General features: G+C 44.1%; 1 protein-coding gene across 19 annotated transcripts in view; it reads left to right on the top strand.

The window, feature by feature from the left end:
* Nucleotides 1–15810, top strand: part of NDRG3 (NDRG family member 3) — a 66593-nt gene extending 50783 nt beyond the window's left edge. For 17 of the 19 annotated variants that reach the window (XM_081560202.1, XM_081560195.1, XM_081560209.1 and 14 more), the window contains 7 exons: nucleotides 207–310; nucleotides 1581–1646; nucleotides 1766–1817; nucleotides 7997–8044; nucleotides 11790–11825; nucleotides 11913–11964; nucleotides 14213–15810. In XM_081560202.1, the coding sequence (XP_081416328.1) occupies nucleotides 207–310; nucleotides 1581–1646; nucleotides 1766–1817; nucleotides 7997–8044; nucleotides 11790–11825; nucleotides 11913–11964; nucleotides 14213–14394 (540 nt within the window). In that variant the 3' untranslated portion in view covers nucleotides 14395–15810. Of the gene's footprint in view, nucleotides 1–206; nucleotides 311–1580; nucleotides 1647–1765; nucleotides 1818–7996; nucleotides 8045–11789; nucleotides 11826–11912; nucleotides 11965–13121; nucleotides 13161–14212 lie in introns of all 19 variants that reach the window. The other 2 variants (XM_081560193.1, XM_081560194.1) reach the window with 1 other exon arrangement.
* Nucleotides 15811–16162: the final 352 nt, after the last annotated feature.

The raw sequence follows: 16162 nt of genomic DNA, 5'->3' as shown, positions 1-16162 counted from the left end.
CAGCACAGAATATGGCACTGAACCAATCTGATGCAAATAAAAATGGTGTCGTTCAACCTACCAGGACATCAGTAGGCCCTACGGTCTGCCCCATCTCCCATGATGGGCAGGGAGCTTTGGCTTTGGGCACTGAGAATACAAACCAAACAAGATAGATTTGTACTGTAGCTCAGAAGTTCACCTGTGTCTTCTTTTCATTGTTCTAGGAAGAGTTGCAGGCCAACCTGGACCTGATTCAGACCTACAGACTGCATATTGCCCAAGATATCAACCAGGAAAACCTACAGCTCTTCCTGGGTTCCTATAACGGGTACAGTTGTTTCTATTCCTTCACTTAAATGCAGACGAGGTCTGAGAAGCTAATGGATATTTAAGAGAGAATCAGGAGGGGAAGTAAACTGCTTCTTACAGTGTTGTGTGATGGGGTCCCTTTCGCACTTTCACCACAGTAGAAGAGGAAGAGCTTTCAGATAGATATGAAAATAACTTTCAAGAGGAATCAATGAACTTAATGCTGTTTCAGGTATATTCACCTACCAGTTGTACTTTTAAGATGTTTTGAGACCAGAAGGACCTAAAAGTTAATGTACACACACAAAACACACAATTTGGGTGACACAGAAAAATGCATAAAGAGGATAGAAGGATAGAAGTTTGGGACCTTAATTCAGTCTCTCTCTGCTGATATCCCGTCATCAGGCAGAACTGAAACGTGAACAGTAGTAAATTCTCTTTTGTTTGTGTATTCCCAAAGTTGTCACATTTCCCCCAGTCACTGAGAGAAGCCTGATTCTTATCTTGGGTCAGCTTCTCCAGTGAAAATGTTAGCTCCTTCCAGCTTCCTGGGTATATGGAAAAAGACTGAGGAAATGGGTCAGCGGTAACTTACTCAGAGTTACACAGCCAGTAGGAGCAAAGCAGGTTTTGAATCCAGTGTCTCTAGCTCCTTCCTCTGTATTACAGAGCCTCCTTATTTTTAGCTGAAATCAGAAAGGATATTAAATACTACAATAAACTGTAAGTACCAGAAAAACAGTTCCCCTAAAAGGGTCCCCTTAAGAAATTATTCCTAGGGACTTCCCTCATGGTCCAATGGCTAAGACTCCACCCTCCCAATTCCAGGGTCCCGGGTTCGAGCCCTGGTCAGGGAACTAGATCCTGCGTGATGCAACTACAGATCCCACATATGGCAACTTAGAAGATCAAAAATCCCATGTGCTGCCACTAAGACCCAGAACAGGCAAATAAATAAAATAAAAACATATTTAAAAAAATTATTCCTGTAAAGTAATTGGAAAATTAGACACTCAGGACTTGAGGATTTCAACAGCATTGCTGTTAAGTTTTAAGTTGTCTCCTTTCAGCATCCTCCCGAGTTCCTTTTTCCTTCTCTGTTCCACTCTGGATGCCACTGACGAGACTACTTATGAACAAAATCTATAAAATCTCTTCCCTTGTCAGGTGTGAAGGAAAGACAGTTTTCAGATTCTTTGATACCTTTGGGTTTTCACATCCAGGAAATAACCTGAGTTGCCATGATTTTACCAGAAATGTGCATTGTTTCCTTTGTGTCTCTCTAGACGCAAAGACCTGGAGATTGAAAGACCCATTTTGGGACAAAATGATAACAAATCAAAGACGTTAAAGTAAGTCTCTCGATCTGCCCACTAAGTTGCTAAATATACCTGCCTTTGGTAGATGAAGTCAGTGTTCTGTGGAGTATGTGTGCTCCTGGCTGAGTGTCCTCTTGCTTGCCTTCCCCCAGGTGCTCTACTTTATTGGTGGTAGGTGACAGTTCTCCCGCAGTTGAGGCTGTGGTAAGTATGTCCTGACATTGTGAAGATGAGTAAGATGAAAATAATAAGTTGTTTGTAGCACACTGCTGATGTACTGGAAACAATTGGTAGATACTAGTTCTTGTTATTTCTGATTACACATAACAGGTTTGTGCTTTATTATCCAATCTGGAAAAATAATTACTCATTGAACACTCGGTTTCATCAGAAGGAATCAATAGTGTCCAGACTGTTTTATTGGTGCAGTTCATTCGGTGGCAGGTAGTACCACTAAATACCATTTGCTTATCATCAGATTTCTGACAGCCTTGGCCTTCTTCAGCCACCACAAATCTGGATCTGTTTCAGCAGGCTGGAAGTTTGCCGAGAGCTTGCGTACTTTTCTCTACCTCTTTCTCAAGCACATAGCACATTGGTAAAAATAGTATGTGTTCATTGTAGAAAATTGGTAAATAGAAGGACAGGAGGAAAAAAAATCACAATCCCAAAGACAAGCCACCATGTTTTTCTTCAGCATAGATGTTGTTTAATCACTAAGTCATGTCCAACTCTTTTGTGACCCCATGGACTGTAGCCCGCCAGGCTCCCCTGTCCATGGGATTTCCCAGGCAAGAATACTGGAGAGGGTTGCCATTTACTTCTCCAGGGGCTCTTCCTGACCCAAGGATCAAACTCACATCTTCTGTATTGGCAGACAGATTCTTTATCACTGAGCCACCAGGGAAGCCCCTCAACATAGATTGGATGATACTAAATATACAAGGTTTGGGGACCTGATTACTTAACACTGTATACTATTCAGTCTTGTAAATACACCCTTGTTTATATAACTTCATTCTCTTGTTGATTATTTATGATTGTGTGCCATTAATAATGTTGCTGTTGAACATCCATACAGAATCTTTGCGTGAATTTTTGATCATTTCCCTGGGATGAGATGAAAATAATGTGTCAAAAATCATAACCTTTCTAAGGTTTATAATGCCTTTTGCCAGATTCCTTTCCAGAAAAGATATAACAGTGTATTGCTGCTGGCAATGTAGGAGAGTGCCTGTTGCACAGCATGCTGTTCAGCATTGGACTTTTCAATTATTAGTAGTTAATTTGGTTAAAAAGTGGCATCCCACTGTTTTAATTTGCACTTCTTTAATTACACATGAAGCTTTCAGTTTTTCATAAGTCTGTTATCATTTTCTTGTCTTTCCCACATATATAATGTAACTTAAGTTTCTGCATGAAATTATCTGGTTTTCTTTGGCCACCTTCACTTCTTTAGCTGAAAAGGTGGAGATACATGTTTTTAATAGATATTTTATATCTATCAAAAACATTTTTTCATGAACATGTGTATTTAACAGAGAAAAATAGTATTGTTTATAGAAAACATGTTTTTAATAGATATTTTATATCTATATTTTATATCTATCAAAAACATTTTTTCATGAACATGTGTATTTAACACAGAAAAATAGTATTGTTTATAGAAAATACCCTTAATGAGAATTTTCTAATGATGCTGAGTTGTCTTTCTAAAATTACATGGACTTAAAGTAATGTTACCAATTATTTTTCAAGATTGTATAAGTTGGCCATACATATACGGTCTTTTTCTGATTCCATACTTTCAGTGTGTATAGAGAATAACTTCAAGAATCCCATCTGTACCACAAACTAGATGCTCTTCTAGACACTTTCAAAACTAATTCCCCTGCCAGAGCCTTTTATCTCCTAAATTGGTAGGGATTAGAGGGCTGTCCGTGTGTGGAAGAGCAGGAAGAAACTCCACAAGTTCTAGTCTCTAGCTATTCTTGCTCACTTATTCATTCAGTATCATTTTTTGAGCTTCTCCTATTTGCTCAGTGGGCTTCCCCGGTGGTTTAGCAGTAAAGATCTGCCTGCCAATGCAGGAGATGCAGATTCAATCCTTGGGTCAGGAAGATTGCCCTGGAGAATGAAATGGCAACCCACTCCAGTATTCTTGTCTGAGAATCCCATGCACAGAGGAGCCTGGCTGGCTACAGGCCATGGGGTCGCAAAAGAGTTGGACATACTTAATGACTAAACAACAAATATTTGCTCAGTGCTCTGGAAAAGGTCAGTTTTCGTTCCAGTCCCAAAGAAGGGCAATGCCAAAGAATGCTCAAACTACCGCACAATTGCACTCATCTCACATGCTAGTAAAGTAATGCTCAAAATTCTCCAAGCCAGGCTTCAGCAATATGTGAAATATGAACTTACAGATGTTCAAGCTGGTTTTAGAAAAGGCAAAGGAACCAGAGTTCAAATTGCCAATATCCGCTGGATCATCGAAAAAGAAGAGAGTTCCAGAAAGACATCTATTTCTGCTTTATTGACTATGCCAAAGCCTTTGACTGTGTGGATCACAATAAACTGTGGAAAATTCTGAAAGAGATGGGAATACCAGACCATCTGACCTGTCTCTTGAGAAACCTGTATGCAGGTCAGGAAGCAACAGTTAGAACTGGACATGGAACAACAGACTGGTTCCAAATAGGAAAAGGAGTCCGTCAAGGCTGTATATTGTCACCCTGCTTATTTAACTTATGTGCAGAGTACATCATGAGAAATGCTGGGCTGGAAGAAACAAGCTGGAATCAAGATTGCCAGGAGAAATATCAATAACCTCAGACATGCAGATGACACCACCCTTATGGCAGAAAGCGAAGAAGAACTAAAGAGCCTCTTGATGAAAGTGAAAAAGGAGAGTGAAAAAGTTGGCTTAAAGCTCAATGTTCAGAAAACTAAGATCATGGCATCTGGTCCCATCACTTCATGGGAAATAGATGGGGAAACAGTGGAAACAGTGTCAGACTTTATTTTTTGGGGCTCCAAAATCACTGCTGATGGTGATTGCAGCCATGAAATTAAAAGACCCTTACTCCTTGGAAGGAAGGTTATGGCCAACCTAGATAGCATATTTAAAAGCAGAGACATTACCTTGCCAACAAAAGTCCGTCTAGTCAAGGCTATGGTTTTTCCAGTGGTCATGTATGGATGTGAGAGTTGGACGGTGAAGAAAGCTGAGCGCTGAAGAATTGATGCTTTTGAACTGTGGTGTTGGAGAAGACTCTTGAGAGTCCCTTGGTCTGCAAGGAGATCCAACCAGTTCATCCTAAAGGAGATCAATCCTGGGTGTTCATTGGAAGGTCTGATGTTGAAGCTGAAACTCCAATACTTTGGCCACCTCATGCGAAGAGTTGACTCATTGGAAAAGACCCTAATGCTGGGTAGGATTAGGGGCAGGAGGAGAAGGGGACGACAGAGGATGAGAAGGTTGGATGGCATCACCGACTCGATGGACATGGGTTTGGGTAGACTCTGGGAGTTGGTGATGGACAGAGAGGCCTGGCATGCTGCAATTCATGGGGTCTCAAAGAGTCGGACACAACTGAGCAACTGAACTGAACTGAACTGAACTGGAGAATATGAAAATGAATAAGATGGAGTCTTAGCAAGACTGGAAGGAGATCAAACCAGTCAGTCCTAAAGGAAATCAGTCCTGAATATTCATTGCAAAGACTGATGCTGTAGCTGAAACTCCAGTACTTTGGCCACCTGATTTGAAGAACTGACTCATTGGAAAAGACCCTGATGCTGGGAAAGATTGAAGGCAGGAGGAGAAGGGGACGACAGAGGATGAGATGGTTAGGTAGCATGACTGATTCAATGGACATAAATTTGAGCAGACTCTGGGAGACAGTGTAGGACAGGGAAGCCTGGCATGCTGCAGTCCATGGGGTTACAAAGAGTTGGACACGATTGAGCAACTGAACTGAACTGGAGTCTTAGCAGCTGGGCCTGGGGAGAAAGTAGACATATCAGAAACCAACCATTGTTCTTGGCCTACTGGCTACTGAGCCTTCGTCTTACACAGTTATAGAAATTACAAAGTGATGAACCAAGGAAAAAGCATGCTTTATTATATTAAGTACAGACTTAGGAGTCATTCTTCCAGAAGATACTTACTGTATATCTAGTATGTTCTCAGCACTTTGCCTGGCATTTAGGGATCAAGTTTTTACATTCTTCTCTCTTTTCTTTTTTTCGGTTGGGCTGGGTCTTAGTTTCTGCTCACGAGCTTTCTCTAGTTGCAGCGAGCGTGGCTACTGTAGTTGTGGACCACAGGCTCTAGGTGCATGGGTTTCAGTAGTTGCGACACAGGGGCTCATTAGTTGTGGCTCATGGGCTCTAGAGCATGGGCTCAGTAGTTACGACGCACAAGCTTGGTTGCTCTGCAACATGTGGCATCTTCCCAGACCAGGGATTGAACCTGTGTCCCCTGCATTGGCAGGCGGATTCTTACCCAGTGTGCCAGCAACGAAGTCCTACATTCTGGCCTTTAGAGCATATTCTGTAGTAAGTAAACAGGTACAGTTGATTACTGCCTGCATTGGCATTTGTATAAAGAAAAAACTCTGACTTGATGATCCTGGCTTTTAGATCATCCCCTGATTTTAGAAGAGTTTTGAGTACCCACCCATCAGCCATCCTCAGAGTAAGCATTCAGCTGGATTACTGATTCTTGCCTAGGTAATTTTCATGACTCCTTATGGCTCGCTGCCTCTGCAGTCTGTCATACAGGCCACTGCTGGTTATTTTCCTGAAGCACTTCACATCCCATCACCTCAGAAACCCTCTGTGACTTTTTGCCTTCCACAATCAGCTCAAGTTTTCTCACCCTCTCCCCTCATCCTCACACCATATGCTGGTCTCTGTAACCCCACACATGCCCAGCACACTCACCTTGCATCCCCTGGGTCGTTGCTTCTGCCTCCCCCTGACTCTGGAAGCCTTCAAATGCCCACCCCTTCTTACTCTGGCTATAGAAATCCTATTTATCCTTCTCTTCTCACTCAGCTCAGAAGTGAAGTTTTCAACTACTCTCATTCTGCCTTGTGGAGAAGGCAATGGCACCCCACTCCAGTACTCTTGCCTGGAAAATCCCATGGACGGAGGAGCCTGGTAGGCTGTAGTCCATGGGGTCGCGAGGAGTCAGACACGACTGAGCGACTTCACTTTCACTTTTCGCTTTCATGCATTGGAGGAGGACATGGCAACCCACTCCAGTGTTCTTGCCTGGAGAATCCCAGGGACGGCGGAGCCTGGTGGGCTGCCGTCTATGGGGTCGCACAGAGTCGGACACGACTGAAGCGACTTAGCAGCAGCAGCAGCATTCTGCCTTGGGACTTCCCTAGTGGCTCAGCAGTCAAGAATCTGCCTGCAATTCAGGAGACATGGGGCTTTGATCCCCAGGTTGGGAAGATCCCTTGGAGAAGAAAATGACAACCCACTCCGATATTCTTGCCTGGGAAATCCCATGGACAGAAGAGCGTGGTGGGCTGCAGACCATAGGATTGCAAAAGACTCAGACATACCTTAGTGATTAAACAACAACATTCTGCCTTGTGTTACATACTTTTGCCCCTCTAGATTCCATGTTCTTAACACAGTGTTTTATATGTGTGCTTGGGCAAGCATGTGTAAAGAAGAGATCTAGTGGATCAAGTTAACCATAAAACATTGTTGAACCATAAAACAACCTCCGCAGAACATTTTCTTTGAGGTCCCTACCTTTGTGGATACTAAGGTATGAGATACCAAGCATGAAAATATACAAGATTGTAATTCTTAATTGTGATGATTGCTGGGAGAGAAAAAAACCATAGAGAAGTTTAACTTTAGATGGGATAGCCAAAGATCTTGAGGCTTAGAAGAGTCAGGGTGAGAGGAATGGCACACACCTGCTACCTCCAGGGCACAGGAGAGGGATGAGAAAGGGGCACAGGAGGTGTGAGGGCTCAGTCATAGGACTGGTTGTGCTGGGGCATCATCAGGACCTCAGCAGGTGAGGCCCCCAGTTCACTTTTTAAAGAAGGAGGTGACTTGCCCTGCTGCTGTATAGCTGTAGGAGGAATTAGATTCAAAATGTAGCTCTTTAAAGACTCTACTTGTAACGGATCCAGAAAATGAACTTAGCCAGACTTTTAGATCTACTAAGAAATACAAGCTATAAAGTATGTCATGTAAATATATCTCCCGTTTTTTATTTTGGTAATTTCTTTGGCTGATTCAGCCAAAACTGAGTTTCTCCAAGCCGAGCTTCTTGAAAGATCATTTGTGTGCCAAGCTATTTTGTATTGAGCAGTTCATAAAATTGCCTTTCTCTGTTTTTTTTTTAGGTTGAATGCAATTCTCGCCTGAATCCTGTAAATACAACTTTGCTAAAGGTAATGTGTTTTCTTTCCTCACTGCCAACCATTAGTGAGTAAATTATATGTGGTTCAAATCACTTTATTTCTGGAATAGTTGCCCAGAAATAAGGAAAACTTCTTTCCCTCATTTTCTTTTTTTTAAAAAATTATTTTCCTAAAAAAAAAAAAAAAAAAAAAAAAAATTATTTTCCTGAATATAGTCTCAGTATAGAAAATTGGAAAATAGAAAAAAGAATGGAAATATAGAAAGAATAAAATAAAATTACTCATAATCCTGCCACCCACAGGTTACCCTCTGGTAAAAAATATATATATATTGATCTTTTTCCTGGGAGGTGAGGGGCTATACTCGGTCTATGTTGTGGTGCATGGGCTTCTACTGTTGTGGAGCAGAGGCTCTGGAGCGCATGGGCTCAGTAGTGGTGGTGCTCAGGTTTAGTTGCTCCGTGGCATGTGGGAACCCAACTCCCTGACCAGGGATCGAACCTTCATCCCCTGCATTGAAAGGCGGATTCTTAACCACTGGATCCCTGGGGAAGTCCCTCTTATTCATTTTTAAATCATTAAGATTATAGGCTATTTCTAGCCCTGTGTCTGTTTTCCTCAACTTTTTGACATGTAAACATCTACCTGTGTCATTGAAAACTTCATAAGCATTATTTAATGTTGTTGTGAGATATTAGATAATGGATGGAAATTCTTTTTTTTTTTTTTAATAAATGTATTTATTTTAGTTGGGGGCTAATAACTTTACAATATTGTAGTGGTTTTTGCCTCACATTGACATGAATCAGCCATGGGTTTACATGTGTTCCCCATCCTGAACCCCCCTCCCACCTCCCTCCCCATCCCATCCCTCTGGGTCATCCCATTGCCCCAGCCCTGAGCATTTGTCTCATGCATCAAACCTGGAATGGTGTTCCATTTCACATATGATACTATACATGTTTCAATGCTATTGTCCCAGAATGTCCCACCCTCACCTTCTCCCTCAGAATCCATAAGACTGTTCTATGCATCTGTGTCTCTTATTCTGTCTCGCATATAGGGTTATCGTTACCATCTTTCAAATTCCATACATATGCATTAGTATACTGTATTTGTGTTTTTCTTTCTGGCTTACTTCACTCTGTATAATGGGCTCCAGTTTCATCCATCTCAATACAACCGATTCAAATGTATTTTTTTTAATGGCTGAGTAATAATCCTGGAAATTCTTTACAAGCTAAATTCCCTTGTATGGATAAGAAAGTTTTCTAGTAGCATTGTCACGATGAGGGTAGATGCGTTTTCTGGAGCCTGTAGTGGAATATTTAAGGGCCTGACCTCCTGGTCTGAATTTGGATTACAGTATATTTAAGCGCTAAACTTACGTTGCTTACTGCTGCTTTCTCAGCCTGAAAGACCTCTGCTTTCTTCCCTTTTTCTTTGAAGTGCAGTTAAAAGGGGAGTGCTGCCACTATAAGCAGCCCATAGTTCCTGGAAATAAAACACGAGGTTAATGCTCTGATGTGACAAAACTCAGAGTGTTCTAGGGTCCAGGTAATTGATGAACTAGTCTAAAACATGAATTTTTTTTTTTTTAATGAGTATGTGGTTTCAAATTAGCCTTTCAATGCAGGTTTGAATCAATTTTCTAAAAGTGCGGAAATGAACTTTACAGTAGCCACAGGTGTGCTTGTTTCTGGGCAGAAATGCCCATCCCACAGCAGTGTGATGGAATTGATTCTCTGTTTGATAGGTACCCAGCTTGGAAATAGTCCTTCCCAGTACTGTCTCTGTGTATGAGAACTGTTTTATGGTTCTAATCAGATTTTGACTCCTAAACTTCATGAAAATACAGCCTGGGCTAATTAGGTCTGTTGCTGATGGTGACTGCAGCCATGAAATTAAAAGACGCTTACTCCTTGGAAGGAAGGTTATGGCCAACCTAGATAGCACATTTAAAAGCAGAGGCATTACTTTGCCAACAAAAGTCCGTCTAGTCAAGGCTATGGTTTTTCCAGTGGTCATGTATGGATGTGAGAGTTGGATGGTGAAGAAAGCTGAGCACCGCAGAATTGATGCTTTTGAACTGTGGTGTTGGAGAAGACTCTTGAGAGTCCCTTGGACTGCAAGGAGATCCAACCAGTTCATCCTAAAGGAGATCAATCCTGGGTGTTCATTGGAAGGTCTGATGTTGAAGCTGAAACTGCAATACTTTGGCCACCTCATGGGAAGGGTTGAGTCATTGGAAAAGACCCTAATGCTGGGTAGGATTGGGGGCGGGAGGAGAAGGGGACGACAGAGGATGAGATGGTTGGATGGCATCACCGACTCGATAGACGTGGGTTTGGGTAGACTCCGGGAGTTGGTGATGGACAGAGAGGCCTGGCGTGCTGCAATTCATGGGGTCGCAAAGAGTCGGACACGACTGAGCGACTGAACTGAACTGAACTGAACTACACTTAAATCAGGTTAAATGTTTGTTCCTGATCTTATGCTTAGAATTTTCAGGGAACTGACTAATCCTTGTTAACCTCAGATTCCTGTGCCTCCTGTGGCATTCCCATGTGCAGAATAAGAGTCCACCCTCAAAGTTCTCACGTTAGTGAAGGTTTCACGAGGTTCACGTCTCTTTTCTAAAAAATGCCTGGATATGCTCCTCTGTGAATATGGAATACCTAACAAGTAGAAGGAAGAAGGTGGCCTCGTGATTGGCCATTGTGCCCTAGAAGCAGTGTTCTCTGTGGATTGGCAGAGTATGCATCACCAGGGCTTGTTAGAAGTGCAAGTTCTTGAGCCCTGCTCCAAAGCTATTAAGTAAGAATCCCTTGGGCAGGAACTCTGAGTTTTAACAAGCCCTCCTGATTGTTCCAATGCATGATAACAAAACCCTACTCTAGAAATTTTTGTGCAGATGACAGTAACCAATGTGTAAAGATTTATGAAGTAAGAGAGAGCCTCATCAATTCCAGCGGTGAAATTAAAGTGGCTGACCAAGCAGGTTGGCTGAATTCAGCATCAAATGCCTGATTGGAGACCTCCCCTTAGTCATGAAGTGGAGACGGTGTAGAGCTGAGAGGGAACTTTTAAGAGTTTGAAGCCCTGAGAAGTAGGGGTCACACTGCTTGAGGACTCTGAAAGTAAATCCTCCGGGTAGTGGCAGAACCAAGGTAGTAGTTAACTTTACTATCACCCTAATGGAAAATTCCTGACATAGACTTGAAAGCCGGGCCCTGCACTACTGATTAATAAATAGTGAATAATATTTCAGAATTAAATCCAAAGTTATTGCTAGAATTTAGGTCTGTGTATAAGAGTGCATTGAGGAGGGACTTCCCTGGTGGCTCAGTGGTAAAGAATTGCCTGCCAGTGAAGGGGATATGGTTCAATCCTTGAGCTGAGTGGATCCCACATGCCATGGAGCAGCTAAGCCCGTGTGCTGCAACTACTGAAGCCGAGGAGTCCTAGAGCCCACGCTCCACAGCAAGAGAAGCCACTGCAGTGAGAGGCCTGCGTTCCACAACTAGAGAGTAGCCCCTGCTTCCCAAAACTAGAGAAAGCATGAGCGCAGCAATGAAGACCCAATGCAACCAAAAATAAATAAATTAAAAAACAAAAAGAGTGCATTGAGAAGATGGACACTGGGGTGCCGTTAAACATTAAATTAAGGAACCTAAAATTTGATTCTGTCTTGTTTGATAGGACCCTGGATATTCAGAGCATTTCCCTTAAGTGTATTTAGGTCTCAGCTGACTTATATGTTTTTCCCTTCTAGATGGCAGACTGTGGTGGACTACCCCAAGTAGTTCAGGTAAGGAGACTTTTTTAAAAAAGCACTCATTTGATTTCAGCTCTTTGTCCGTGCAAAGATTAATAGCTTCTTCTTTTGTCTCCCTAGCCTGGGAAGCTCACTGAGGCCTTCAAGTACTTTTTGCAGGGAATGGGCTACAGTGAGTAGTACACAACTTTCTATTCTAACCAAGATTTATTGATAAATGGGGTTATTTTGGCATCTGAGGAGCACTCAGTTCTCAGGGGGTAACCTCTGTGCTAGCCAGGCTGAAGTCAAGTAGAAACCAAAATTTTTTATGAAAGATTCTTCTGCGCATATATACAAAGATGAGCTAATGCTTACTGGGCACTTACTTTGTGCCAGACACTCTGTATTCTTAACCTTAAGAGGTAAGTTCTGCTATTAGTCTCATTTTATAGAAGAGGAAATTGAGGCTTAGAGGCTAAGCATGTTTCTCAGGATAGCAATTCAGCTGCAGAGCCATGATTCAAACCCTGACAGTCTAACTCCAGAGTCCACATGTTCAACCACTGAAGCTTCGGCAGTCCTGGCTGTGAATCTGAGGTTGTTACTTGCATTTGAACTGAGCTGGTTAATGACTCCTGGCCTAGAGAAACAAGTTAAATCAGTGAAGTCTGCTCCCCACAGGAGACAAACTTGCAGAGTATTTCAGAGTGGATCCAAGGATGTGTTGTATCATGTGCCACTGTCCTGGTCTCTTGTATTGTGAGACCCCTGAGTTCTCTCATTTGTCCCAGGATATCCTCACTGGCTCCTTTCTTGGAGTTTTAAAAAGGAAAACCCTTCTACCCAGGTCCAGAGCTCTGTATCCAGTAGGGTGATTTTTCTCCTGTCTTTGGTGTCAGTGTGATTAATGACCCCTGGGCAGCTGCTCTGGGCAGCAGCTGGACCCCTGGGTACAGCCCTGTACCTGGCAGGCAGCCCATGTATGTCTCGTCTGGAGTGGCCGTGTCATCCCCGTCTGTGAGCCACTACCAACCGAGCCCACACCCCTGTCCCTCTGGCTCGCTGGGAGGAGCAGAAGTCCCTCTCCTTTCCTAGGACGCAGTTCATCATCAAGGCAGGTTGGCTGTTTATAGTGGAGGGAAAAGCAGTTGCCTTTGACTAGTTGAGAGAAGTACCATCCGAGATGCTATTGAAGCATCAGTTGGCCTTCCCTCCTTTCTGGGACCTTAGAATAAAACTTCACCCCTGGCTTAGTTTGTTGTGTCAGTGTCTGCCAGGTAGCCAAGTTTACCACTTGGCACTCTCAGGTCACTAACCTACCTTTTCCTGTGTCCCTCCTGCTTCCAGTCCCGTACGTGCAGCTCGGTCACCTGAGCACCGAGTCAGGTACCTTCCTCTGTGCTGGCCCGCCCCTGCCTCCCAGCCATGCTCTCCTGGCTGCACTGGCTGCCTGCAGCATGTCCGTGGTTTCCCTGTGCAGTGAGAGCCCGATAGAACGCGGCTCATTGTGCTCCGAGAGAGTTAGCCTGCAGGTCCAGCCCTGGTCCCCCAGGAGTAAAGGGGTGGGTTGTAACAGCCAGGGTCGCAGCAGCAGCTGAAACTTGACAGGGGGCCCTTCTTCCACCACCACCACCTACTGAGTGATCCTTGAGTTAACTCCCAGACACAGGGTTCTCAATTACGAGAGTCAGAGCCTATGCCCGGAGAATGCAGGTACTGGCAACTTCTGACCCCAGCATTGAAATGACAGCTGGAAGAGTGGCTCGGGTCTTAGAAAGACAGGCAGGGAGGTAGGCCAGGTTAGGCCCTTTCCTAGCCAAGCTAGAAGGACCTTACGGCCAGAGCAGTGGCACAACAGAAGTCTGACGTAAACAGGCCCCCAGTGCGCTTTCTCGCAGTCAGCCTGCACCTCAGTGCCTGCGCAGAGGCCAGCTCCAGGCCCTCCCTGCCCGTCACCTGCCTACATGTCTCCTCCCCAGGTAGCAAGGGTCACCTGTGGACACGGATGGTAGTCTTGTTGTATCGGGCTTGCACTGTGTGTGTGAAACACCTTCGTAGTTGTATGGCGTGATTTGTCTTTCTTTGGTTTAGTCTTGCATGCATCACAGGTTTTGGTTACCTATTTGGGTTCCCAAAGCCTTCTTCCTAATCACTGTATGGATGGCATGGGCATAGCTAAGAGGTTATACTCTGGACTTAGTTTACCCGTTGTTCTGCTGTAGACTAGAACCAGCCGAGATTTCAACCAGATCCAGAGGATTAAAGCAGCCTTGCCTAGAGCCCCTCACCTAGAGCAAAGTGGCATGGCTGTGTCTCGTCCTGGTGTCACCTTAGATGATGGGTTGGGAAAGCTACATGTAAAGCTGTTGGTGAAACTTCTAGATTAGCCAAGCTTAACCAGAGCTCTATCCTCTAGACCTCTCCGTTCTCTCTTACAGTCCCATCTGCCAGCATGACCAGGCTCGCCCGATCCCGAACCCACTCCACCTCAAGTAGCATCGGCTCTGGAGAAAGTGCCTTCAGCCGATCTGTTGCCAGCAATCAGTCAGATGGAACTCAAGAATCCTCTGAGTCCCCTGATGTTCTGGACAGACACCAGACCATGGAGGTGTCCTGCTAAGCAAATGCTCCTGCCCAGGACCATGCAAGTCCATCCTCCTTCAAACAGCCACTCCATAATATAACACTTCATCCAGCAACCTGGCATCTATCTTTAACTCCTGCATGGCCACTGACGCTCTCTTTCTGGTATCCTGGATTTATCATCCTCTCTGCCTGCCCATCCTCCTTTTTGTATGTACCAAGAACCACTTCCATGTCATTTCTGTAACATTCCATCCTCTTTAGCTGATCAGATCTCCATATCTTCTCTTACCAGCTTTTCCCTGTGCTTTCCCAACTATGTATCTAAGATTCTTTGATCCTGATGTATGTGTGTGAGCACGCGTGTCTGTGTTTGTGTGTGCATAGTTTTGTGATTTTAGACATGCTTTCTTGTAGAGCTTCTGCAGACAAAAACAAAAAAAAGGGACTCTCTTTTTTTGCATTTTCGGTGGTGTTTTTAGGAGAAATATGCAGAACAGTTTTCTAGATTGGGTAGGCCATTACATTCTCTTTCTCCTCCTTACTGATGGTCAAGATTTGAGAAGTGACTTCAGGAGAGAGCAGATCTGAGGAAGGTGGAAGATCATAATTCCTGTTTGGATTGTTGATTATGACCAACAGAAGGGAGCCTGTTACATAGAGAAGCAGGCCAGGTGGCTAGCCACCTTCTCCTGTCCAATTGAATTCATGTATCCTGTAAATGAAAGGAAGAGATATGTTCTCTTAGAAGCCCATGAACGATGACATTCTGATGCAATGTGGCATTTTTTTGAAGGAATGAGTGTGGCTTAATTATTAGGCTCTCTTAGTGCAGGAAGGTGGAAAACGAAATTGCAGGCCTCTGCTCTGTCAGAGCAAAATTGACCTCTCAGCAGTGTCTGATGCCACACACCAGACATCGGAAGGAGGCACCTCCCAGGGGAAGCACTCGCCATCTCTCCATCCCCCCAGAAGGGAGAAGTATGGCCTGAAAATTATATAGATGTTGAGGAAATGGCTGGAGAGAGAGGAACAGACATTAACACAATATGATGCTTTATAAGTATAACCTTGATTTCAGAAGACTTAATGGAGCCTAAATGAAAGATAGAGCCCATTTCTCAGAAAGTTAATCCTGTGAACTCCCTCTTGTAAGAGGGAAGGGGCCATAAGGGCACCCTGTCCAGGTAGAATTGTGTTTGGTCCGCTGCTATGTGAGGGGGTCACAGCCACCCAGAGAGTGTCTCCAAGAGGAGTGTGAAAACAATTGCCACCCAGTAAGGGTCCCGCTTTGACAGCACAGAGATGTCAGCTCAGGGTTACACAATTTCAGTCCTAGGAAGGGGCTTTTCAGATGTAGCATTCGCTTTCTGCTCAGATAGGGAATGCATCACTCTGCCGGATTACGACTTTTTACAGATGACGAAATAAAGCTGTAAATGTCTCATTGTTACCCAGTGGCTGGTGTGACTTCTCTCAAGCCACTTCCTGGGGCTCTGGTGGGGACTGCACATGGGCTTCATACTGGGTCACATACCTGATGATTATCCACCCAGCGACACCATCCATTTAAAGTGAGGAAACCAAGACCCGGGATTAATCATTTGCCCGAGATCATCATTCCAGTAAGCCCGCTGGGATTGAACCCTGAGTCCACCTGACACACCTGTACTCCCCTCAAACCAAAAGCCATGAGAAGCCTGATCATGTGGTTTTTGATGGAGGAGAAGCTGAGATCTCAGGAAGGTGTTCAGCATCTCAGCTCTGCCCTTTGTGCGCGGTCCCGCATCCCACCTCTCGTGCAG

This window comes from Giraffa tippelskirchi, chromosome 13 (genome assembly GCF_054371585.1).
Source record: "Giraffa tippelskirchi isolate mGirTip1 chromosome 13, T2T-mGirTip1v1.2.pri, whole genome shotgun sequence".
In the NCBI taxonomy this organism is placed as follows: domain Eukaryota; kingdom Metazoa; phylum Chordata; class Mammalia; order Artiodactyla; family Giraffidae; genus Giraffa; species Giraffa tippelskirchi.
This window is presented reverse-complemented; position numbering and strand designations above follow the sequence as displayed.